Source organism: Lepidochelys kempii, chromosome 5, assembly GCF_965140285.1.
Source record: "Lepidochelys kempii isolate rLepKem1 chromosome 5, rLepKem1.hap1, whole genome shotgun sequence".
In the NCBI taxonomy this organism is placed as follows: Eukaryota; Metazoa; Chordata; order Testudines; family Cheloniidae; genus Lepidochelys; species Lepidochelys kempii.
The window spans coordinates 100,210,029-100,236,248 of NC_136384.1; the positions used below are offsets into that span (position 1 = coordinate 100,210,029).

A 26,220-nucleotide genomic window follows, 5' to 3' on the forward strand; every position below is an offset into this window, starting at 1 on the left:
GATAGCTGCTTTCAACTACCTGAGAGGTGGTTCCAGAGAGGATGGTTCTAGACTATTCTCAGTCGTAGAAGAGGACAGGACAAGGAGTAATGGTCTCAAGTTGCAGTGGGGGAGGTTTAGGTTGGATATTAGGAAAAACTTTTTCACTAGGAGGATGGTGAAACACTGGAATGTGTTACCTAGGGAGGTGGTAGAATCTCCTTCCTTACAAGTTTTTAAGGTCAGGCTTGACAAAGCCCTGGCTGGGATGATTTAATTGGGGATTGGTTCTGCTTTGAGCAGGGGGTTGGACTAGATGACCTCCTGAGGTCCCTTCCAACCCTGATATTCTATGATTCCTGGCTCCCAGCTAGGAGCCGGCTGAGTGGAGCAGGCTGGTGAGTGCAAGGCAGGCCCCCGGGACGCGTAGCTCAGGGGAGGGTGTTTGCAGGGAAAGGGGTGGGGCTGGGGCAGAGCAGGGGTTGGGGCAGCTTTCCTGGCTTGCTCAGCCGGCCGGGAGATAGGGCTGGCCGGGGCCCCTTCTGACTCTGGGCCCAGTGCCATGGTAACGGTACTGGTGACTGCTGTAGCAGAGCGAAACCCTGCTCCCAGCTGCACCAGTTTAACTGTGTGGTAACTGACTTTAGTTGTCTGAATCCAGAGATCAGGATTAGACTCTTACTTTCCTGTTCAATGGCTGACACATTATGGTGTGGCATGTAATAATGTGTAAGGCTGACACTGCTGTTCAGGGAGACATGCTACCTTGCTATAGCTATTAAAGATGACCAAGTATTAACCAGCCACTGTAGCCAGGGACTGATCTATAGGGAAGGGATGTGTCAGAACTGCAACCTGACAAGCTTTGTTTCAAGACAAATTACTCCTGCCACACAGCCCAAAGCCTCCCATTCTGCCTTCAAGCTACATTTGCTGTAGAAATTATTAAGATTCATGGATATTTCCAACTTCAATCCCAGGAGAGGATATCTGACTTCCAACTGTCACTGGATTCCAACATGGATGATGAAGGTCATGTTAGTAAAGCTAGTGAGTTAGAGAAGTATAGTCTTGTCAGTTTGGGGGGGGAAATAAAAAGCACCTAAGCAAGGTTCTGAAAAACACTTGAGTGGTCAGTCTGCAGCAGGCCTAGTGACTGTTTGGCATTAAAGGTGCATCCTCTCTAGCATATACACACACATTTTAACCTTCAGCCCATATGGAACGTTAGCTGCAGATGATTGGTTCTCTAATGTGGGGAATCCTAATTCAGCCCCTGAGTACACAGGAGCAACAAGACTGATCTGGCCCCAAGTAAGCAAGTGCCATTAAATCTGAGACAATCTCTCGTTCTAGTAGAGTGCTAGCCTAATTCTTCTGGATTAGGCTGTGTGAAACATTGTAAGATGATGAAAACGCAGCTTGGGGCAGCTTTCTCAAAACTGGCTGGAAGATATTTGACTTGCTTGTCATCAACCAGTTATGCCCAAGACATCAGACGCTGGTTACGTACAAAACTCCCCCGTTCAATGCCTTGTTCTCCTAAGAAGGCCCCTATTCCACTGCTATCATGCTATGACTTTCTCTTTGGCAGATGAGGTGAAAACCTTTGCTTATTCTCCGTGACCAACATATTTTAGTTAGGGAAATGGGAGAGATATTGAATGATTCCCATATTTCTTTAAAGCTTTTGCTACAGCACATGTGACCTACCACAGGTGAATTTGCTGTCACTGCGTAGGACAGTTGGTCTTGTAAGTCATTACCCTCAGGAATTTACCTGTGGCCAAATTCTGCTCCCTGTCCAAAGTTTGGTGCAGTGAGGTTCTGCAGTATTCAGGGGGACAGGTTGTTCCTCAGCTTGCAGTGCACGATGGTCAAAACTACCTTGGAGCTTCAATTCTATTTCCTTCCATCACTCCTATGCAGAGGGGGTTGGGTGGTAGATTTGTAGATAGTCTCTGGCTCCATTTCTGCTCTTCAGACAACTCCTCCTACCCTCTCATCCAGCCAGCTATGCAAAGTGCAGGTGTTAAGGACTTCCCAATCTATTCCCCACTCCCTGAAGGGATAAGAGGGCAGAATTGCCCCTGAGCTATTATGTGTCAAGGAAGTCACAAAAAAGAAGCCATAAACCATGAGAGGTTAATTGCCACCACACCTACATTGTATTTTCTTTTGGCTGAATAAAGCAGGCCACACTTCTATCAAACTGCATTTGTGGTGTTTCCTTCCTTGCTACCAATCCTTGTCACCTTGCAGTACTGAAGCTAACCGAGCCTATTAAAAAAATACTCCATTCAAAATGGTTCAAAGGCCTTACTCCTGGAAGGCACTCTTATGGTAATCAGAAATTTCCCTTGAAGCCCAGGTGCTCCAGTACATACACATCTCTATGAAACACTATGAGTGATGCTAATCATTTACAAGTGAACTGCTTGGGGCAAAGTTAAGTGATTAATGACCTAACAATTATGACTTTGACACTAGACAATTGCTTCCAAGGTGCTCATAATTGATTGGTTCTACAGCTGTTGGGGGTGTGGTGGGGATAATTTGTTCCATTGAGACTGTGTCCTCGATTTTGCTGTGGGAAGATATAGTTTTACTGCTTGATAATTATTATTAAAAAGGTAGATGCTGATCCTGCTCTGAGCTTCAGATGGATGCAGGGACCTGCCTGAGTGCATCAGCTGCTTTCCCCAAGCAGAAGGTTCTAGCTAGTGATCAACATTAGCATGAACAAGCTGTGTAAACAAAACAAAAAACATTGATTCCAGATATACAAATTAAACAGTTTATTTCTCTTCCTTCAAGCAAGAATAAACTGATTCAACTCTTTCTTCTTCTAATCAAGCTTAATTAGAACTTACAGTGTACAGCTTTTAGTTTTTCCCAAGGAAAGTGATTTAATAGTTACCCTAAGTAAAGCGTTAACAGCAGGAATATTTCATCTCACTTAAAGGACAACTTGTATCTTGCTGCAATACAGGAAGCTGCTATAAATAGCCTTAATGCTACAAACAATGAGCCTGATCCAAAGCCCATTAAAGCCAATGGAAAAAGACTCCCAGTGGCTGTAGAGGGCTTTGGATCACGATCTGTATCCTTCTACAATACAGAAATGAGGCTAAATTCTGTTCTCAGTTACCAGCATAAATGCAATAGAATTTGCCAAACTATTAGTAGTCAGCAATTTTACAAATTTAGTGCCTTTTTCCACTCATCTGCAAACAGACCGACTCATGGATTTGTACATTATTCAGAATGACAAATATTTGATGCCAGTGTATTTCAGTTCATGGGTTGCTCATGAACTGTTCACTGTGCTTTGAGTATTTGCTGTTCCTAATTCACTATTTGTGTTGTGTGACTGAGGTCACCAAAAGCCCAGGATAGTATTTCAGTTCCCTGACTAAATGACTGACACCCAAGCCCACAAAGAGTTTTCAAGATGGCAGCACAAAACACTTTCACCAAGGCTACTTGTGAAAGTATATACTGTTCTGCAGTATTTGCACAGCTGTAGTATGGAGTAAATCCATAGGGCCGTATCACTGCAGGGATACATTGACATAGCTCAGCTGAACTCAATTGAGGAGCTGTTCCATTGACTTCAATGGTTTTATACAGACATGAGATTAGAATTTGGCCCATATGCCCCAATAAGACAAAAATGAATGAATTCATGCATAACCATGCCTACCTCAAAAGTCAAGGTACAGTCATTCAACTTTATCCACTGTATAACATGTGATTTAGTAACAAGAATGAATCAATTCCAAGAACTGAAAAACTACAACAGTGCGCCAAAACAATGATCCGGGAATATACTAATTGCACCTGGATATCCTTGTTTTAAAGCCAGCTGGGAACCAGAACAACAAAGAGAAAAGTTTTATAGAATTAACTTTGTCAAAGAGTCTCCGGGGCAGGTTCCAAAAGCGTGAAAAAATTTATTCGTGATAGTCTCATCAACCTGCTTGTCAGAGATGATTTTCCAGCCCTGTTGGTTTGTCGCACCCAGGAACTCAGATAAGCAACAAGACCAAATCAGAGCACAGTTTCCCGTACAACTCCAATGAGACTATGGGGCCGTTCGTGCTCTAGTCTCTGGGTTCTCCTGTCTGCTACCTGGTTTTCTGATGTAGTGAAAGTACTCAGATCTCCACAGCTCTCCAGGTGCAGCAGCCCTGGGTGTCTTCTAAACGGGAGTTTATGTGTCCTTGATGTTGATGGCTGAGCTGGAGTCATAACCTTCAAAGAAATGGAAAAAAGTTAAACTTCATTTCATTTGGCTTCTCAGTTGTTGCTTTTTAAAATATATTCTACTGAAGTCACCCCGGCCCAACTTCCTGGGGGTAGGAAGCTGCAGCTTTCGCTAATATTTCTCGGATAACCACATGTACTTTTCAAGTACATAAAAGGTTGTTACAAGGAGGACAGAGGAAAATTGTTCTTCTTAACCTCTGAGGATAGGACAAGAAGCAATGGGCTTAAATTGAAGCAAGAGTGGTTTAGGTTGGACATTATGAAAAACTTCCTAACTGTCAGAGTGGTTAAGCACTGGAATAAATTGCCTCGGGAGGTTGTGGAATCTCCATCATTGGGGATATTTAAGACCAGGCTGGACAAACACCTGTCAGGGATAGTCTAGATCGGGTCAGCAACCTTTCAGAAGTGGTGTGCTGATTCTTCATTTATTCACTCTAATTTAAGGTTTTGCATGCCAGTAATACGTTTTAATGTTTTTAGAAGGTCTCTCTTTATGAGTCTATATTATGTACCTAAACTATTGTTGTATATAAAGTAAACAATGTTTTAAAAACGTTTAAGAAGCTTCATTTAAAATTAAATTAAAATGCAGATCTTATCAGTTTAGTGTAGTGGTTCTTAACCTGGGGTGCACGCATCCCCTGGGGGTCTGAGATGCCCTTTCTGGGGGTGCGAGACATGCAAGATTTTTTTAGAAGGTAAATCATCGAAAACACAAATTAAGCACAGGCACCTAAGTACAACTACTTTGTTTCATCAACCCTATGTATTTCTTAACATTATACATTTTTTAACGATTACTGTAATACACGAAGTTTTTGAGTTTAAGTTTTTAAGCTAATTGTAGTGTAATTTTTGATAAGGGGTGAGAGAACATATTTTGAGAACTCCAGACTGTCAGTGGGCTGAGTGGGGCTGGGTGGAGTGTATGAAATTGCTCCCCATAGGAATGTGTTACTTACGGTGTACTACTTATGGCTGCCCGTCCTGATGCTCTGAGCGGCAGGGTAAGGGGACGGGGAACGGGGTGGTTGGATAGGCGTGGCAGTCCCAGGGGGCCTGTCAGGGGTCGGGGAAGTCGGGACAGGAAGCAGGGGGGCTTGGATGGGGGGCTCGGGTCCCAGGAGGGGGCAGTCAGGAGACAAGGAGCGGAGGGAGGGGCGGGGGGTTGGATGGGTGGAGGGTTCTGAGGGGGGCAGGGGACGAGGAGCAGGAGGGGGTTGGATGGGTTCTGAGGGGGGCAGTCAGGGGGTGGGAAGTGGACCGGCTGTTTGGGAGGCACAGCCTTCCCTACCCCGGTGTAGTGTATTAAATTTCTCCCCGTAGGAATGTGCTACTTACAGCGTACTACTTACGACTGTCCGTCCTGGTGCTCCGCAAGTAGCACATTCCTGCGGGGAGAAATGTAATACGCTACATCGGCGGACAGAACCGCAGACTGGCAGTGGGCTCCCTCCGCCGGCTCCTGCCAGCTGGGGTCCTGGCCGCTGGCACTGCTCAGCCCACTGCTGGCCTGGGGTTCCATTCAGCCAGGCCGGTAGCAGGCTGAGCCGGGGCGGGGGCCAGGACCCCGGCTGGCAGCAGTGTGCCAGTAAAAATCGGCACACGTGCCGCAGGTTGCCGACCCCTGGTCTAGATAATACTTTTTCCTGCCTCGAATGCAGGGGACTCGACTAGGTGACTTCTCGAGGTCCATTCCAGTTCTGATTCTATGTCAGACTTGCTCACAGTTCGTTAATGTATATCATGATATGGCAGGTACTACATTGAAAAGCGTACATAGGCCCAATCACTGATGGGGCGTGGGCCATCTGGGGTGGGAACATCTTCCTCCCCACTTCCCACAGCATGTGTGCAGGATTAGTTCATTTTTACTCCTGGTCTCCCCCCAACATTTTTTTCTAAACATAGGTGTCCTTCTGATATTAGCTCACCCAAAGTGCAAGATAATGATCAGTAATGGTCCAAGAGTGATTATTTCCCATTTTTCCCTATTTCTAGCCTTCCCTTCTTACAAAAGCTATCACTCTATACCAGCTATCCTTCAGACCAGCTCTGAGAAGGCTGCTCTGGTCTGAAAGACCCATTTTTATGTAAAGACCAAACCTGCAAGAAACCTTTGTAAAGAAAACTGCCTAGTTTCACAATTTTGGTTACTTCCGCAGAGTTTCTCAAACCTTTCCTTGAACTTGGACAAGGTTATGGCTCTGAGTGAAACCATCAGCCATGTATCAGCTTCAACATGAAGCTAGGGAAATCTCACACGGTTCCTTTGATCCTAAAACACAAAGCGAAATGCTGGGGGCAAGAATCCAGGCAAACCAAAGAGTTGCATAAACCCTGTGTGAACTATAACCATAGTTGGTTAGTCTCTAAGGTGCCACAAGTACTCCTTTTCTTATAACCATTGACTTTTCCACCATTTTAATAAAGAATCACTTGTGCGGTAGATCCACCCGCCTGAACATTCTGTGTCTCCAGGGTACCCAAGACATTTCATGAGAGTGTCTCTGGCCTGTAAGTGGATTATATCAAATTATAAGAAAAGTTTCTGAGTGCTCTTCCTGTTACTATAAGGATGTGTTCCGCATTGTCTGCTTTTCCTCTAGGTTACTTTGTATTTGGTTCAAGATTCCCTGAATAAATAACAGAGAGAGGTCGCTTCTGGTAGGGTTTTTATATCATGTATTTCTTGAGTAATCCTCTGCCTGACTGCTAGAAGTTACAACACACAGCTTCTTCCCTGAGAATAAAGGATAGAGGAAAAGAAAGATAGTCTTGAGGCAGAAGCCAGGGAGTCAGGAGATTGTGACTCCTAGACATTTTGTTATGACTCCATTGTGCCTTGTCAGCATGTCTTTTGAAACTAAAGTGTGCTGATTGTTGATATTGGACTAGTACAGATTCATGTGCACAATTTCAGGGGGGGAGGGGAGGAGGAGGACGATGATTTGATAGCTACCCCATTATGTTTCTCACAGGCTCTGTTTCACAGACCTGCAGCATCCCTCTTCTCTCAGTGGCTGGGGGGAGTTAGCCTTCTATGCGGTGGATCAGTGAGTCTGAACTATATGCTCAGCAACAGTCTTTGTTGTTTCCTGGCAGCCTTGGAACTCGGAAAGGAGAGCCACATATACCTGCCCTGTAAGGGCTGTAACTGGGAGGGCGGAACCAGGCCAAACCACCTTGGGGAGTTCACCAGAGGGGCAGACAACTACCCTATATTATCTAAAACTGGGACAGCAGGGCAGTGACTGCTTTGGAAAGTAAGGGGGTTTGCTTACAAGTCTCCCTCTCTAGGAGGCTGTTTTGGTCCTGTGATAGAGGCTGAGGAGTAGAGTCCAAACCCTCCTTAAAACTCTCCTTTTCTGTGATAGTTATAAAAAAAACAACAACTTGACAGTGGTAAAGTTGTTGGTGTGCAGAACACACTGCTTACCATACTGCCCAATATTGGCTCATTGTTTCCTTGTACTCCCCTATCTGTTGGTATCCACCTGTTGGCTCTTGCCTTACACTTAGATTGTAAGCTCTTCGGGGCAGGGACTGTCTTTTTGTTATGCATTTGTACGGCACCTAGCACAGTGGGGTCCTGGGCCATGACTCAGACTTGTAGGGGCTATGGTAATACAGATAAATACTAATAATTTTGGAAAGCTGCTGACAGTTCCAGCCCTGGTTGAGGACTTGGGGAAATAAGGATGAGTCTGGGCCTCTTTTTAGAATGCAGACTTATTTTTGCATAATGGGATTTGCAGCCGAGTTGTAAAATACAAATAAACTCAACGTGATCAAGACTGAATTAGCCCATTGGCTTTAAAAATGGCACTGGAGTTTTAAGAAGGTGTAGCAGAAAGTTCGCACTAGAAACAACTGATTATAGAGAAACCAAGAGGCTTAGCTATTTTACAGTAACTTGTAAAACTTGAAGGTAACAGATATTTTAGTTATATTCTTAGATGGTGGCAGTAATTAACATTTTTATGTCTTCACTAAATTCAATTAGCTCTGGACACATACCACAATGGGGTTTTTTTTGTTTGTTTTTTGCGATGGGGTAATAAATTATAATTTCAATTTACTCTGTTTTATAATCTTCTACAACCTTTCTTCTGTGTGAAGTATAATATTCTCATGTCACTTTGTAGTCCATGTTTCTGCCACAAGGGATTTTGCCCTGTTTTTGCGGGTGGGGAGGAGGCTAATATTCATCTGCCTCTTAATTTTATGTATGCATGGTGTTCACACTATTTTGAAAAATGTTTTCTTGTTCCACTTCCCCTTCCCTGAATCTTGGTTAGCTCTGTGTTTTGCAAATGTATTTTAGATACATCACTGCTTGGCTTCTCATTCTTTCCCAGAACCAACCTGACATACCAGCAAACCCTGCTAGAGGTCAAACACTGACTCTTGCTACTATCCAGAGTGCAGCTGTAAACTGTACCAGTGGTTTGTTTGTATGCTAGAGAAGCCAATTAACAAAGTGAGGAAATATTTAGGTCTCCGGTTCATCGCAACAATAATAATAAGCTACCTGCTCCAGGAAGCTGGCGCTGGTGATGGCTTCCTCCATGTGTTCTTCATCCGACTTTAAAACAGATTTGATATTTTCCACCAGTTCGTGTATGTCAGGGGTCATGCTGCAGGAGGACTGCTCTAGGAACCTTGCCACAAGCAGCTTAGTGTCTATGTATGACTTGTAGTCTACCAAAGACCGGGGTCTTGCTCTCAAAGCTCTTGCTCTCAAACCCTTTCTCAAAATGACAGTGGCCAGTTTTGGTTTTAATTCAGTCTGAGTTGCAGCTTCACAGCTTAGTACCGGACCTGAAGGCAAAAACAAAAACAAAATAATCAAAGCCCCTTTACTTTATCTGAGCAGTCGAAAAAACGTCAAAATGAGATGTCAGCACTGACAGCAATTCAACACTGATACATTGCACAAATAAATGTGACATCGTGGTAACCAGTGCAATTTAATTATTGCCATGCTAGCACCAGTGGTAATAAGCATCATAAGTACCACTGATTTTTTCCCCACTCCCACTGTATTCTGATTAAAAAAAAAATCTATTCTGAGGCATATTGTGTAAATAAAAATTGCTACTACTGTGTTTCGGTTATGAGAAAAGCACCCACAGGTTAATAAGGCAACTCTGTAATGCAAGCATTATGCCAGGGATGATAATTCCAGGAGGAACTCCGGTACCTCTCATCAAGGGAGCTCAAACTACATGGAAGTGACTTCCCTAGTTAGTTTGGTAGCTGACTTCCATCTCTGCAGCAACTGAGTATTTCACTTTCAGATGGTTCAAGGCCACATTGTATAGAAACAATTACAAACTGGGCTCTTGATGGCGTGTTTTTAAGTGCTTAAAAGCGGCTTTTAGGTGCAGCACAGAGCATCCCCTGCTTCTACCATATCTAATCTGCCAGTAATAGATGACTGTTTCATGCCATTTAACCACTGCTTCAGGAGCACTGTGAAAGAAGGGGAGGAGGAAAAAAGACGGAATGGAAAAAACGCATGCAGGAGAAGAACATGAACCTGGGGGGGAAGATGATCAGATGAGAATATGCTGAATGCTATATAGACTGGTAAGTATGACACAGTGACAGGTTCCTTCACTGCTAAAGACAGACAGAAATTGCACTTATTTTATTATCCTAAGCAAGCAGCCATTATTAAAACCCACACATCATTTATTTTGTGAGAATTTTAATATGCATCAGCAGCTCCTGGTAGAATTCCAGCAATTCGGAATTCCCGACTGAAAGTTGGGAGGCTGTAGTTAGTGGGGATCAGGGCCGGTGTAACCACTAGGTGAACTAGGCGCCGCTGCGGAGGAGACACAAGGGGCCGGGCTTGGCTGGGGCCCCGCACCTGCTGGCCGAAAGCAGCAGGAAGTGGGTGCCGCTCGGGGGGAGCTGGGCCGCCTGAGCCCAGGGCGGCAGCAGCCTCCGCAGCAGCAGGGGCAAGCAGGGAGTGTAGCCCACCATGGGGCAGGAGAGGCTGCACTGCTGCTGTGCCCGGCTCCTTGTGTCTCCTCCGCGGCGGCGCCCCCCGCCCGCGTCCTCCCAGGTGGCCGTGGCGGCAGCGGCCAGGGAGCCTGAGAGGAGGAGTGGCCCCCGGGCAAGCAGGGGAGACTCTGAGGTGCAGAGGCTGCTGGCCCTGGTGTGGCCCGAGCGCTGGAGACTGACAGGTACCTGCCCCTGCCCCATCCCAGCACCGCCTGCCCCCCAGCCCAGTGAGTGTTACCTGCCCCATATGGTCAGCCACCCCAAGCTCACTGTGACACCAGCACCCCTTGGCAAAGGGCCCCCTGATCTTCACAAACAGCTGTCACCACAGGCCTGACAAATTCACTGCACCCCACACATGTCTTACAGGGCACTTACCCACAAAGAGGAACGTGGAAGGCATCTACACAAGGCTGGTAACTTGTCAAGAGTGAGAATCTTTGTGAAATGTGTGCATAGGTAATATTGAAGGAATAATGTATTTACCTTAAAAGTCTGCTTTATAGACTTGGAGTAGAAATTAATCACCAGGGGATAATGGCCATTTGGAGCAAGGGGGATTTGTCACCCTGCCTAACCTGGCTGGTGATGCAATGGAAGGCTCAGTTGTTTAGCTTTACACAACAGTAAGACTTTGAATGGGACACCATCAGAGGCAATTGAAACGCCTTAAAGGTAAAAAAGAAACATGACAACAGCTGTTACCCATTCTGACAGGCTGTTTAAGTTTACTAGTTTTCGGAGGTTGTCGGGGGGGGGGGGGGCGCAAGGTGGAAGTTTTGCCTAGGGTGCAAAACCCCTGGTGGGTTTTTTTAGAACTGCAGAGGGGAATGAGCTGTAGCCAGCATATCCCAGACCACCCAGTCATGTAGCAGATGTCCATGGAAACATGTCTCCTTAGGTTTGGGCAGGGCTGGATTTACACCTTACACACCCCTAGGCACAGCATCTTCAGCGCCCCCCCCGCCTACAGCTGACCTTCATATTTTCTGTAAAAAATGAAACTTTTAACCCATTTGTAACATTTAGGAACCCCTAGAGCTCTGGCGCCCCTAGGCACGTGCCTACTGCTCCTAAGCGGAAATCCAGACGTGGGTCTTGGACCAGTGAGAATGTAGATGCTGTTAATGAAAGGGTTCTGAGATTACAAAGTGGGGAAGAGTAAGTGGGCAGGAGATGGTGGCTCAGAAATTGCTGACATCCCTGTGAAACAAAGTGTGCAAGACAGAACATGCTCATTAGATGCAAATATCACTTAAGTGAAAAATAAATACACTGAAAGGGGAAAACCACCCAGTATTTTTCCTCCTTTTTTACTAGTAGCTATAACTACCAAAAAAAAAAAACAACCAACCCAACCAACCAGATGTAGAAGCTAAAAGTGCTAATACATGTCTTTGGAAAGGTGTGTACATGTTTGCTCTTAACTCAGACACTTGTTTCCTTGGGGGTCTCCCCAAAGCCTCTATATGATACATTCAACATCTGCCAGATTGCTATATCAAATTCAAGGCACTGGCATCGTCTGACAAACACAGACTTAAGAAATTGAGTGCAATGTATGATAGTGTTGATATAGAAAATTGATCACCTCTAGGTGGCAAGCCGTGTAGCACAGGATCACTTTTTGATCTCTTCCTCAGAGGGTTGAAGGCTCTCTTGCATGCCTGCTTTTGTTCTGCAGGCACTGAGCTCAGATTTGAAGTTGAAAGGCTCTCTCTACTGGAAGAATCAGGAATATCCCCACTGACTGCAGGTAAAGATGAAGGAAAACAACACAGAATAAACCAATTATGCAATATCTTCCAGCCAATAACAGATTAAACTTGCACTTAAGGGTCACATTCGTGATTGCCATTGAGCTCAATGGAAGTTGCAAGGCTTGAAAGAAAAAAAAATTCCGAAGCCTGTGCACCTCTAAAAAAATCTTCCTCATAGGCCTTGTCAAAAAAATGACCCACTTCTTACAACCAGTCAAACTCACCAATAGGCACAGCTGAACTGCTGCCAAATTGTTTAACTGAAAGTTTAGACCAGAACAAACGGTTCAGCACACCAGGAACATACCAAGATTCACACCTTCTTAGAGAGAGAAATAAAATACTTAGCTGAAGTCCTGTATTTCGGTGGCTATACCTGAGTATGATGGCACTTGATGTGGTATTGTGGAAAACCAGAGAACCTAATACTTGTGTTTACAGGTTTGTATTTCTAAGCCAGCCATTTGCACACCAGTTTGCTATATTTTAAGATCCAGTTTCATATTCTCCTTAGTTAAGATACAGAGAGCCCAGGAAAATATTTCTGTTCATTCATTTTCTTTCCCTCTAATCAAACAGCAGGCCCCCTGCTCCATGGACTCATATGCCACTATAATACAGACCATATGATGGTGACAGCAAGTGGTGCAATATATTATGTTGCAGAGAATTTGAAAGAGGATGCAGCTGGATATTTTTCCTGGATGTTCATTTTGTAACCATCTCTGTCAGCAATTGGTACCTTGCAAGGAAACAACATATTCTTGTCTGTGTGGGGGACGAGAGTAAATCTCTTTTTTAGAACCTGAGAAACGGTGGTTCATCACTTTGTCTTGCTAATAGAAAAGCCACAGAGATTAAAATCACTGAAAAAGCATATCCCAGGAGTTTGTTTTTATTTGTTGACTGGAGCATCTGGTCTGGTACTTGATCGCAGCCTAGGAAATCCAGATAACAAGAGGAAGCAATGAGGTGAAGCACACAAAAGCAGTTATCAACCTGGAAAGTTGGAGTGGGGGACAGCTCAAAAGCAAGAGCCAACACAATAACAAACTATAACAGAAAAGGAATCAGGAAATCGTGTAGGATCAAAGATCCAAGCCCCTCCCTGGTGTAACTGAACTGAAGCCAGTGGAGTTACAATAACCTTTGAGTATTACAGTACACTAATGATCCTGCAATTTACAAGAGCGTTACTGCAGTGAAATGTGTTTTAAATAAAAGCAGAGATTAATTTGGTCTAGTGACTCTCTGATGTCTAGTTATCTGTAATCTTCGTTTCAACCTTTTAAATTCCCAAGGTAAAAAGATTACAGGAGCTAGAAGTGGGGATGACAGCAGAAGTATACTTGCTTCTAGGATTATATGGTGATGAAGGGTAACTGCCACATGTCATCAGCTGTCAGTAAAGGGCTTGAGCCTGCTCTCGCTGCTATCAATTGGAAAACTCCCATTTATTTCAGGAGGAGTCTCAGGCCCTATGGGCCAAATACTCACTAGCTGGCCTACAGATCTCTGCTGCACCATCTGGTGATGCTTCACTGCTGCCTCCCTCAGAGGCTCTGCTAGGGGTGGGTAACTATTTCCACCAGGGACTCCATAGCTGAAAGGGGAAGGGAGAAATCAATCTTGCTGGTGACTACCGCCAAAGGAATGCACTGAATTAGTGCATGCCCCAGCTGCCTTTACCAGGCCCTCTTCTCTGCCAGTACCACCCACTTTTCTGACTGCTGGGTTTATTCTGGAAGCCGCTACAGTAAGCCAGGTGTAAATGCAGCATTATGTCTATTTGTTCTCCTCCGACAACTGAGAGATCCCACAAAATCATTCCACTCAGATTCTTTCGTGAAACTAGCAAACCTCCTCATTCTATTACATCTTCCTCCGTCTGCACAACAATAAAGAGAAGAAACTTTACCCTAAAAGCACAGGCTCCTGCCAGTGGAATTGACACCTTTCTTTACCAAGACAGGCAGGCACAGATCCTGGTATTTATGCAGAGTTATGGGAGTTATGTGCCTAAATACCTTTGATCTGTGGCTCAGTTTCCTGTAGTATCAGAACTTAAAGACATTCTGAGGTTTAAATGGCTGAGACTCTTTACTAATCACAGAACCGTGCATATTAGAACATGTCCATGTGACTACAGATGTAGTGGGTCTTACAAAGTGGATTTGAAATATCAAGAAATTGATTACAGCTTCTTTTCTGGAGACATTGCAGGCAACACACAGAATGATCTTTCATGTTATGTATACCAATTGCCTATACTTAAGGCTATGATTTTGGCATGAGTATTTTTAGTAAAAGTCATGGCTGGGTCATGGGCAATAAACAAAAAACAAACCAAAATAAAATCACGGAAGCCATGACCTGTCCCTGACTTTTACTAAAAATATCCTTGACAAAATGGGGAGGGAGGAGGGTCCAGCATCCTGTGTCCCCCCCTGCAGTAGCTGGGAGTGGCAGGGACCCCATTGCCCCGTGGCTGGGAGGGGTCCTCTGCCACCCTGCAGGGCTGGGAGCTGCCAGAGGGAGGGGAGTCCCCCACCACCTGTGGTGGCAGGGGAGCTGCAGAGCCCCCCCCCCCCGGCCACTGAGCAGCTCCAGGGTCCCCCTGCTGCAGCTGCTGGCAGCTGGGAGCTTCATTGGGAGGGAGGGGGAAGAGCTGCTTGCATCTGCGGGGTGGGGGAGCCCTGCCAGCTGCGGGGGCTGGGGACATGCGGGGTGGAGGAAGGCCACGGCCACTGAGAAGCTCTGGGATCCCCTCTGTTGCCGCCATCGGCTGTTCACGGCTGCTGAGCAGCTGCAGAGGGACCCCCTGCCAGTGGCAGCGGCTGCTGGGGAGCTGCAAAGGTGGGGGGCGGGGCACTGCAGCTACTGAGCAGTTCTGGGGTCCCTCTGCTGCCACTGGCTGGGAGCTGCAGGGGGCTGGCTGGCTGCTGCGACGGCTGAGCTGCCGCAGGGGGGACCCCGGCCAGCCATGGCGGCTGGGCAGCTCAGGGGTCGACAGCGGCCCGTCAGTTGTGAAGGGTCCTGCCACTCGCAGATGCTGGGCTGCTGCAGGGTCCCTCACTGCTGGCAGAGGCTGGTCAGCTGTGGGGCCCCCCAGAGTCACAAAGTCGCTGAACGTCACGGATTCCACAATGTCTGTGACATAATCTTGGCCTTACCTATACTATAGCCTTCTTGTGCTCTGTTCTCAGAGCTTGGTTGCTCATAATGCAATGAAGTACCAAGATCCTCACTCAGTTTGTACTCAGGCAACATGCCATTGGGAAGGAATAGTAGTTTGCCTATGTAAGTACCTCAGGATTTAGCCTCATACATTCACTACCAGTCTTTTGTATTTCTCTCTGTTCATCTCACTGCTACACAGCATGTCTTAGAAGAGCTTAAGTGCTTGTTTTCAGGGGTTCCAGACTGACTGGTACATTTATGTCTAGATAATACTAAGTCCTGCCTTGAGTGCAGGGGACTGGACTAGAAGACCTCTTGAGGTCCCTTCCAGTCCTCTGATTCTGTGATGATGAGGAAATCTGAGAAAAATAATCACACAGAAGTACAGATTTAAGGGAATCAACCTTTTTTTTTTTTTTTTTGGTCACCACTTGCTCACAATGAACTTTTATTACAATATTCATGATTCCAACTAAGAGCTATTAATGCTTGGTTTATTTCCTCGCACCCCCACTCCCCAACACATAAACAGTTAACTTTCATATTTGCAATGTGGGTGTGGCTTCAACTTTGACCTAGATTCCCCCCCTCCAAACAATATCCTACTTTTTCCTCAGTCACACTTCTTAAAAATAATAAAGATGCCTTTTGCTTTGCTTCCCATTCATCCTACCAGTGACTTTTAAGACCACTATGGTGTGAATATTTAAACAAGGAGACAAAACCACAGTTTAGACTGATCTTATAGTCAATTATAGTCTTATTATTCCCTTCAGTACCTGTTTATGACAGGAGGAACACTAAAAATATAAATCTCTGAATGAAACAAAAAGCAGCTAGTTGGCAGTACTTTTTCATCTGATTTAACCTCTTTATGACAGATGGGTGGGTAGCACCTATTGGACTAAGTTTTATACTGCTTCAGCACCATGGTATCTCAGCAACTCTTGTCGGGATGTTATGTGTCTGCTCCCCATAATACGTGGTAGATGTTTTGGAGTTATTTTTTTTAATGAAATATTTTTTAAACTTGCCATCAGTCATTCTCACGTCCAATGCTTTAACACAGGTCTCCTCTATGCAACACAATGGATCTGTGTTTCAAATGGGTTCCTTGGTATTATTGTGACTAATGTAGATGGGTCCACAGACTGCTTGAATGTGCAACCATCTTCTGCACAAAATATAATCTGCATTATAATGGTGGGTTAAAGAGACAAAGCAACGTAGAGGTTGACACCATAAAGCTGAGCTGCATTGGAAAAATTTTCCCACTGCTGAATGGATGTCAGCAAGGGTGTAGATGAACTGGTACTGAATGTGGTTTAACTACAAGTTAGACCAAGAGAAACCACATCCAGAGTTGGTTTAGTAAAACGAGGTTAAAACCTACTTAGACCAACTCTCAACCACGGTTTTCTAAAACAGTGTTGAATAGAGCTTGTCCTGGCCTACACTGGTGGTCCAGCCATGTTCAGCACCAGTGCAGCTGCATCCCTTGCTAATGCTTATTGTCAACAATGGGTCATTTTTCCAGTGCAGACCAAGCCAGAGAGGAAGTTCCAGTTTAGAGACACTGCACTGTAATGAGCCACAATGGGCTATACATACCACAGCAATATCCGGACACCACCCATGCCATGGCACAGACAGGGGAACACCGAAGCTAGATATTTATAAAAAAGAAAAATGCTTTTCCACCACATTGTTTTCTAATTCAATTGCTAATCCTGGCTCACCCTCTAGTGTGTGGATAACAGGTAACTGGCCTGCATTTTAAAGAATATTAATTATTATGTGCCATTCTTTATCTGTAGGCTTGTAAATCTGTGCCCATCCTCAAACCAATAAGCACATAGCAAGATATTGCTGTGGCTGTGTTCAATTAGTTTTGGTGTGAAACTCTGGGCTAGATAGTTTAGATTACTTAAAACGGTTCTACCAGTCTAAGGTCATCCTCAGTTACCTTGAGAGACTTGTGTATCGTTTGGTTCTGGTGGGCCAACGACAGCTTCTGCCATATCTGGAATTTGGAATGCACCTCCCTGGCATACAAAATTAGCAATGGTAAAAAATTTTAATCTCTTTCCTTTGAAAAGTTCCCTTTGCACTTTACAAACATTTACCACGTAGAGACAGCAGCATCTACCACAGTAAAATCACTATAGCTTAACAGTGCACAGCAACGCTTTATAAAAATAACCACGTACTGTATGTACGTATTTCTCTGCAACAACCAGACTGATACATTTTTACAAATGACATCCATTGTCCAGTTCAGACAATATTATTATACAGCTATTTTAGGACCAGATTATACCTTGCAGAGCTTCCTTGAAACATTTTCATGTGGGAAGAATTTAGGCCAGCAGTGAGGCTGTGGGGTGAGGACTCCCAGTCCCATGGATCTCCAGGGAAAAAACTACCTGTTCCCACTGAGGAGCTATCCCACCATGCTGTCCTTTAGGCCCCTTCCCTCTTGGTATACTGCCATGCTTGTGCATACAATTCCTTAGCGGGAAGGTTGCTGGTGTGGAACCTGAGTTACTACTGTTTCAAGCAGTGGCAACCATTGGTATCCCCTAATTAGCGAGAGGGAATATTGTGGAGAGAAGCTCCTCCCCACTCCACCCCGCAAAAAACCCCCTGGTGCTTCAACACTGTGGTAGGGTCTCCAAAGGCTCTGGAGGAAGTGGGATCACGCAGCAGAGCTCAAACTCCCATCTCCACTTCTGCCCCTCTCCAGCCATGACTTCACTGTTTCTGCGGAACTCTGCATGTACAAGCAGAGGGCCAGTAGGTCTGTTTGCTGATCACTATTTGCACGAGTAATGGTACAAGTGTCAGGAACAATCACATTCAATTACTAGTGCTCAACACTCCAAGATTAGTTTAATTCACTCCTCCACAAGGCAAATCCTTTCCTTAGCCTGGTGGTCGCATTACAGAAGACTGCCCCGAATGGCTGCAGAGTTATATTTACCTAAAAAGGAGCTACAAGAAAAGGTGGACTTTGTTTCATTATAAGATGAGGAGGAGGGCTGTGAGCACCATACCCTGCTTTACATGAAAACAGCTGCTGTCACTATCAAACATGCTAACAGCAATGAGGAGAAATATGTGAAAGGCTAATGGATTCATGTGTAGGAATGATCCATTTCAAAGTTGTATTCAGTTTTACTTGGTCTTAAAAAATGCCCCCCACAAATGCTTAAGAATCCAAATGAGGAAAATGCCTCTGCTGGATTTCCCACTATCTGCAAAAGTGAGTCCGGTAGACTTTATCTACTGATGTTTGCAGTGATACAGGATTGTGTAACCCAGAAGTACTATCCTGCCATTCTCAAATAGAGAACTACTAGATGTACAAATTCAGTTCTTCTAGCTCTCAGTTCAATCTTATCTCTGTAGTAAAGAAAGGTTGCTAGAATCCCATGGACTGTACCTGCTCACGACTGATCTGGCTCACCACAGCTTCATATGGAGGCGGGGGATCCAAAGGACAGAACACTTCAACTCCTTTAATTCTAGCTCCATAAATATGTGGCAATGGAATAACATCCGATCCAAGCATCCTAGGAAAAATAATTTTGTATTATTCTCCTCCTCCAGGCAGCTTTCTACCTGCAAAAAGATACGATTAGCTAGAGAATTTCATTGATTCTGCTGTGCAGGCTCACAGTAAAAGTTCATGAACGCAGAGACCAGCAAAAGCTTTCTCCAGAATGCCATGGGAAACAAATGTCTTGGATTCATCTCTCCAGAATCTTCAAAAGGACTTTGAAACAGCCAAAGAAGAGTCTGCCCCAAGAGAATCCCTCTCAGTTTAATACTGAATCCAGTTCATGCAGATATGAGAGTTTTGGATATAAACATTCAAAAATAATGCTCTCAGATTGGGCATCCAAAAATGGGGGCAGCCAAAATTAGATATCTGTGATCTGAATTTAATTCTAACTGAAGTCAGTGGGAGTTCAGCAACTCTTAGAGGTGCTCATGACCACATGCCTGAGATTATCTAAATACAGGCACACAGAAACTGGCACCAAGCTTAGAGTCTACTTTTGAAAAGTTAGTCCCTGACACTTTAGTCAGTGAATAGACGCAGATATGATTGATGAATCCTGTTAGCTCACTGTTGAGTCTTTGATGAAAGGAGATCCCAGTAACCCAACATTACAACAGAAATCTCTATCTGCCCTTCCCTCCTACATTTCCCTCAGAGATATCTAATCCAGGATAAGGGAGTGGAGCTCTGTTTTCTATGTCTGCTGAGTCTGTGGTTGTAAATGTTACTTTTGATTGCATGCTATTATCCTGCCATATTTAACATCTGAATAAACAAACATTAGTGACTGACATCTCAAGGGCTGTTTCCTCACAAAGCACTAAGGACTGACTTTGAGAGTCACTGCGTTTTGAAATCTCCACTAAAACCCTCACTTTCACTGACTTCCAACTGCTGTTCACATTTTCTATTTCCATATTGTGGGAACATAATTTTATATCACATACAATAGCTTACCAAAAAAAAAAAAAAGGAATTCAACAAGCATCCCCTATATGGTGTGTGGACAATAGAGTTTGTGCCTAAAACAAAACCGGAGCCCTCCAGATCCAGTCCAAACTTTGTGGCTTGAGCTGCTCTAGCTGACTATGGCAGAGATATATCTGTATGTTTGACACATTTCACCCTGAATGTTGGGAGCGTGTTGGGGGGGAGGGGGAGGCAGCAGTGGGTTGTGGGACAGGTGGGGGACGAGAAATGCCTGTGAAAGTGTTATTGAGGAAATCCAGATGAATTGGAGCAGGAATGGACATGCCTAAAAAGAGTTGCAGAGGGGAAAAGAGGAACATAGTCAGCTGCTTGCAACATGGGAGGAGAAAGAAACTTAGGAATCAGTTGGTGAAGTTTCATGGTCAAGGACATAGAGTGGGAAGCAGGGAAAGAAAAGCAAGGTGGCCCCTTTGCCAAACCTTTATAAAACTAAAAAAGTTTGGGATCAGTTCACTTTGGGGAAAAGCATGAAGTTCAAGCTGGTTCTCATTTTAACCAAACTACTACAGCCATCCCTAAAAATAATGAGTTGTCATTATGCTAAACAATGGAAGGGAACATTAAGAGGCTAATTTTACATGATCACTGTGCAATTCTCAGGTATTCCATATGTACACTGAATCTGGTGTTTTAATATCACCCATGATAATGGAACATGTGTCCCCTGTATATTTACTTCATGTAAGGAAAGGCCTTACTGAACCTTTCAGTTTTCTTCTGAAACTAATCTAATCTTATCTAGCGAAGGTGCTCCTATAACGTTTGCTAATATAGAGTCTTGGATTCAACATTATGTTACATTTTACTTGGGGACATAGGATTAAAAAAGCATTTAAAAAAAAAAAGGAGTTCCTCTGTTTAATACTTAAGCAGTTCCCATGAGTGCTGGGGGGCAGGTTCTCTTTGTTTGTTCTTTAGTTTGTTCATGATTTTTTATTTCCATGCTCTATTTTTATGGTGGTAAGAGGAATTTGTGTAGTAGTGACTCATGGAATTTGTATCAGTTTAAGTGAGGAACTAGGATCACTATTCATCCAACCTTCTATTCTAGGCAACATTTCCCTGTCCATCAAGAGAGATTCCTTCTATTCTCCTTTACCAACATCTGCATCACAGTACAAATGCCTGTCGTCACAGGGCTTGTCCCAAGATTTTAGTGAGCTGGAGAAGCCATCAGACTATCTCAGTGAGAGCATCAAGGGTGGAAGACATTTACAGATTAAGATGTTCATTTGCAGTAAAATCTTACACTAAAACTCACAAGGCAGTGGTTTCTGAGTACGGACTACATGAGGGTAGAAGAATAATAGTGTACTGGCCCCAGCACTTTTTTTTGTATGGTTATTAGGGCTGGTACACTGCTCCCAGGCAAAGACATAGTTCTGTATTGGTTGTGGCTTTAGAGCAAAAAGGTTTGCAACCTTTGTCATCTCCTTCCTCGAAAACTGAGGTTCTCAGCCAGGTACTCAAAGGTCTTCCAGGGGGTACTCAACTCATCTAGATCAGTGTTTCTCAACCTGGAGGTTGCAACCCCCAGTGGGGAATCATGGGCTAGGTTTGGGGGGGGTTGCAAGTGCAGTGCTGGCAGTAGGGGGTGACAAGTAGAGCAACTGCTCAGGGCCCCATGCCACAGGGGGCCATGCAAAGCTACATTATATGCAGGCAAAGGCCTTTCATTTGAACAGAATGTGTCCTCAGTCCTTCCTATTGGAGCTGTTCCACTATATTTAACTATGAAATGGGGCAGCACAAATGTCAGGATCCCACCTAAGTCCCTTAGTGCTGAGACAGAAGAGTTGAGACCGGGTCTACTTGGTCCGTATTACAGGCAAACAGCACTGTGACTGTAAGGGGGATGAGAACGAGCATGACTCAGGCAAACAAGCCTAAGACCAAAGAGGGGCTGTTCAGTTCAGATACCACAGACACACTGGTAAGTCCCTGAGAACAGGCATGCTTTGTAAATGCCACAAGCACTGAGATCAGGGTGGGGAATGCAGAATAGACACCATCAGTTCATGCCAGAGCCTAACACCAAAACCAGGGTGGGGAATTGAGAACAAGCAGTCTCAATTCATGCCCTAGACACAGAGCCCTGAGATTGAGGGTTGGGGTGTCCAAATAGGTTTGTGAGAGGCATTCTGGAGCTCCCCTTACATCCTGTGCTCCTGGGGGGAGAGGGGCAGAGTGAGAAGAGCTCTAAACAAGCTCTAGCAAATAATGATGGAGTGATTGGGTGCTGCCAGACCATTCTGTGCTTCCATTCTCTTTTCTGTATGCCTTCTCCACATCTTCAAATGCTTCACTGAATATTTGAGCTTTCTCTAAGATGAGTCTCAGCTCATCTTCTGGGAGAACATCATTGTTCATGCAGTGGCCAAGTGCCATCCATTTCAAGCAATTCTTTGCCTCATTTATAAGTTTGTGGATTCTACCGCGATGGTTATATGCTTTCCTCTTAGAGCATGGCTGATGACTAAAGCACCATAGGTCAGTGGTTCTCAACAAGGGATAATCAGAGGTCTTCCAGGGGGGTACTCAATTTATCTAGATCAGTGTTGCTCAACCTGAGGATTGCAGCTCTCAGAAGGGTCCTGAGACAGGTTTGGAGGGGGTCATAAGTGCAGGGTCATCATTAGGGAGTGGCAAGCAGGGCAACTGCCCAGGGCCCCACGCCACAGGGAGCCACACAAAGCTAAGTGACATGCTTTAGCCCTAGGTGGCAAGGCTTGGACTTCAGACAAGGCTCACAAGTGAAAAACAGGCTCAAGTATCACACTGAAATGTAAGTACAATATTTATATTCCAATCAATGTATTTTATAATTATATGGTAAAAATGAGAAAGTCAGCAATTTTTCAGTAATAGTGTGCTGTGACTTTTGTATTTCTATGTCTGATTTTGTAAGCAAGTAATTTTTAAGTGAGGTAAAACTTGGGGTATGCAAGACAAATCAGGCTCCTGAAAGGGATATAGAAGTCTGGAAAGGTTGAGAACCACTGCTCTAAAAAGCCAGGGACTGTCATCTCTCTAGTGACCTTTAACTCACGCTGGCTGCATGTTCAAGATCTGCAAAACCAAACCTGAGGGTGGCGTTGCCAAACTCTCAGTTGAACCATGTCACTGGGACATTGACTTCCCAGAATCTCTTTAGATTTGATGATGGTAGCAAGTCTAGTGACCATGAAAATAACATCAGTCACCAGGACGTGGACTGAGGTTTGAAAATGCATGATGGGTTTTTAATATCAGAGGGTTTTTTTTTTAAATAACTAGATCTTCATTGTGGGGAATCCCTCCAACCCCCAAATAAAATTTAAAGCCAAATCAATGGAGTTAATGGCCCCCTGAGCAAGAACTCTGTCCAGCCCCTAAGTGCGCACCCAGAAAATATCATCTGGGTGTTTACTTTCTACCATATTCTTCCTGTGGAAGGTCCCATCTAATCTAGAACAGTTACTGCTATTATGCTAATCTTGAAAAATTACTTAATTACTATGTCTGCTTCCTTGTAAAACAACAAGATTACAGGTAGAAGTAAAACATACCGCATCTCTAATGCTAGTTTGTTGTCTGTGTCTGGCATTAAATAAGAAATTTAAAAGGTTTCAGGGAGAGCACATCGCATGGATGTACAAACAAACAAAAATCCACTGGCTTCAACAACAATGGATTTGGCTCTGCAATTTGAAGGGTGGAGGAGGATGTGTGCTCATTCGAAATGCGTCCTTGGCATGCATTTTGGTCTCTGCAATGTTTCCTTTATATTAGAGTATCTCTGTTTTGGAAGTTCCCCAAATGTGCTTCACTGATGGCATTTCCATCGCCTGGAGGTAGCTCCCGACCTATTCACTTCTGAACAAGGCTGATCTGGTTTTGGAAGCTGAACCCACTGTAGTTCCGGGATAGAAAAGCAGGTCACTGAACCTACTTGGCATTCAATACGCAAGCAGGGGGAGGGACGGGGTAATGGAGGAGAAAAGGTCAGGTCAAATCTAAATCACACATTGCTGGACACTGTGGATCTGATCTAGGGAGAGTCATGTTTCCCAGTCTCCCAAGAGAGGAAATTAAATCTGTCTGTTGCTTTCTACTTCTGAGCTCACTACACCATCAAAAATACACCATAACTGAAAACAGCCCTCGTAACACCACAGAATCACCCTTTTCATCAGCAAGCCATGTAATTACATTTCCATTCTCTGCTAGCCTGAAGCCCATCTCTAGAAAAGATTAATAGCAATAAGAATATTTTATTTACCTAATGAAAATCCTTACTGTAGAATGACAAAAAATAAAACCTCACTATTCTGGGACTGAAGGATCTGAAGCTCTGCCTGGAAATGTTCAACTGAATACTGGTGCCAGAAACTGCTATTTTAGGGCCTGCCCTAATTTCTTCTCAGAATTAATTAACCTCGTTTGCTTTTGCAGAAGACACAAGAGTTAATATACACCCAGTTGTGAAAAGTACATGGGATCATCCCGTAGGATCTTTAATAGCTGCAAGGGTCACGGCCTTGGTTATATTTATCATCTCACAGACAACATCTCCAGCAGTATGCTGTCCTTTAGTGCCATACTGTGACCTACCTTAAACTGCTGCAATTTGGACAGGAATTTTTTCCATATTCTAAATCTGTGACTATTACAAATATTCACAGGTGGGGTTGGTTTTTTGAAACACCTAGGTATATCTATTATTTGTATTACAAAGTAATGGCTACAGGCCTCAAATAACATTGTACCCCATTGTAGCAGGTGCTGTATGTACAGAGAGAGACAGCTCTTGCCCTGAAGAGCTTACTATCTAAGACAACAAACGGTGGGAGAATGGAAGTATTACTGTCCCCATTTTACAGAAAGGGAACTGAGGCACAGCAAGATTATGGCCCCAATCCTATAATAAGAAGCATAAACTGACCTCTGGGGTGGAAACCTGAAACCTACAAACAAAACTGAAACTTGCTGGATTTACTACATGATTTTTAACACACTTTTTTGAAAGAGACAATTTATATTCTTATGGATCTGAAGCGAACATACTAAAGAACACCTTCCTATTTTCTCTTTCTGACATTTACCCATGGGAAAACTCCCTGGTAAAAGCCACACAGCTACTCCTTTTATCCTCCTTAAGACTCACCTTTGCTGTAATGCCTTCTAAACCCTGCCTAATGAACATGGATAGGCAGGTGATGAGGTACGACTGTTCCTCTCCCCCTTCCTTCCTTCTCCTACTCCCTGATACTAACTCCTCCATGTCTGCCATTTCCCCTCACCCTACCTCTACCCTCAATAAATAGTTAAACCAACAAGAAAGCGCAACAACAAAAGATGTATCTAACAAGGTTGTTCCAGTTCTACATCATTTTCTTTTGACTGTATGTTAGATCTGTGTTCCCTTAGTCTGTTTGGGTCTTTTATATTATAAACCCTCCAGGGCAGAGACTGTCTCTTTATCTAAGTTTGGCAGCCCTGGAAACTGAAATCCTCTCTTTGTGCTTGGGAAAGGTGCTGTGCAGGCAATAAAATGCAAAGCCCTCCACTGAACTGAGATGACTAATCTCTATCTCTATGGCCTACAGCAGGCCTCAGGCCATGCTCTTCTCACAGATCCTCAGAATTGTCCATTTGGTGCCTGGCACTTCTTGGGAAAGGGGCTATATTGGTACCTTTGCAACTCTCTGATCCTCACGCTGCCAGGCTCTGGTCCACTCAATGTAGGGTGAGTCTTCATAGCAGAGTTCAGCTAGGCTCTTACTCAGGGTTTGCTGCTAACCCCCTCCTGTCCACACAAAAAGCCCTTTCTCCCAAGTTTGGTGGTGCTTTTATTCTGGGCTAGCTGGCTCATCTGAAGCTATAGGCTAAAGCCCAAATGCTGCTTTTGCTGGGGCTGGTAACCTGTGCACTATGCAGGGAGGATGCAGGCTAAACCACTGTTGTGCTGATAGCCCTCCTAAGCCTTCACACAATTCCATCCGTGGGCCTAGAAGGACAGATAAGTTCTCCCACAATTCATTAGCAAGAATGGAGTGATTCATCTTACTGCAGCACTGAAATCTATGAGCTATCACCCCAGAAGGCCTAGAGACAAACAAGTGAATGCAAAACCGGGGTGGAGGGCGGACGGACAGATAGCTCAGTGGTTTGAGCATTGGCCTGCTAAACCCAGGGTGTGTGAGTTCAATCCTTGAGGGGGCCATTTAGGGATCTGGGGCAAAAATTGGAGATTGGTCCTGCTTTAAGCAGGCAGGGGGGGTGGACTAGATGACCTCCTGAGGTCCCTTCCAACCCTGATATTCTATGATTCTATGAACCAGTGTGGGCCCAATAACGCAGGTAGGGCTTTGCACTGTAGGTCACATCCAGGCTAGGCTAGGCTAACCCAGGTACTCAGGCCTGGGTGTCAATCATGCTAGTTAATTCTCCAGTGAAGTGGTCTTAGGG

At 44.5% G+C, this 26,220-nt stretch overlaps 2 protein-coding genes across 5 annotated transcripts in view; one reads left to right on the forward strand and one right to left on the reverse strand.

Annotated features, from left to right (window-relative positions):
• APBA1 (amyloid beta precursor protein binding family A member 1) overlaps positions 1-26,220 on the forward strand; it is a 97,792-nt gene that overhangs the window by 62,874 nt on the left and 8,698 nt on the right. Inside the window, exons 13-15 of one of the 3 annotated variants that reach the window (XR_012159080.2) lie at positions 9,728-9,849; positions 10,642-10,731; positions 12,612-12,900. The exons of 1 other annotated variant lie outside the window; for it this stretch is intronic. The gene's annotated coding sequence lies outside the window, so the exon portion shown is untranslated. Of the gene's footprint in view, positions 1-9,727; positions 9,850-10,641; positions 10,732-12,611; positions 12,901-26,220 lie in introns of those variants that run through there. One more of the 3 variants, XR_012159079.2, reaches the window with a different exon arrangement.
• ENTREP1 (endosomal transmembrane epsin interactor 1) overlaps positions 2,763-26,220 on the reverse strand; it is a 44,124-nt gene continuing 20,666 nt past the window's right edge. For both annotated transcript variants that reach the window (XM_073345190.2, XM_073345189.2), the window contains 5 exons: positions 18,658-18,787; positions 17,179-17,257; positions 11,864-12,022; positions 8,789-9,078; positions 2,763-4,236 (listed from right to left, as the gene is read on the reverse strand). In XM_073345190.2, the coding sequence (XP_073201291.1) occupies positions 4,033-4,236; positions 8,789-9,078; positions 11,864-12,022; positions 17,179-17,257; positions 18,658-18,787 (862 nt within the window). In that variant the 3' untranslated portion in view covers positions 2,763-4,032. The remainder of the gene's footprint in view (positions 4,237-8,788; positions 9,079-11,863; positions 12,023-17,178; positions 17,258-18,657; positions 18,788-26,220) is intronic.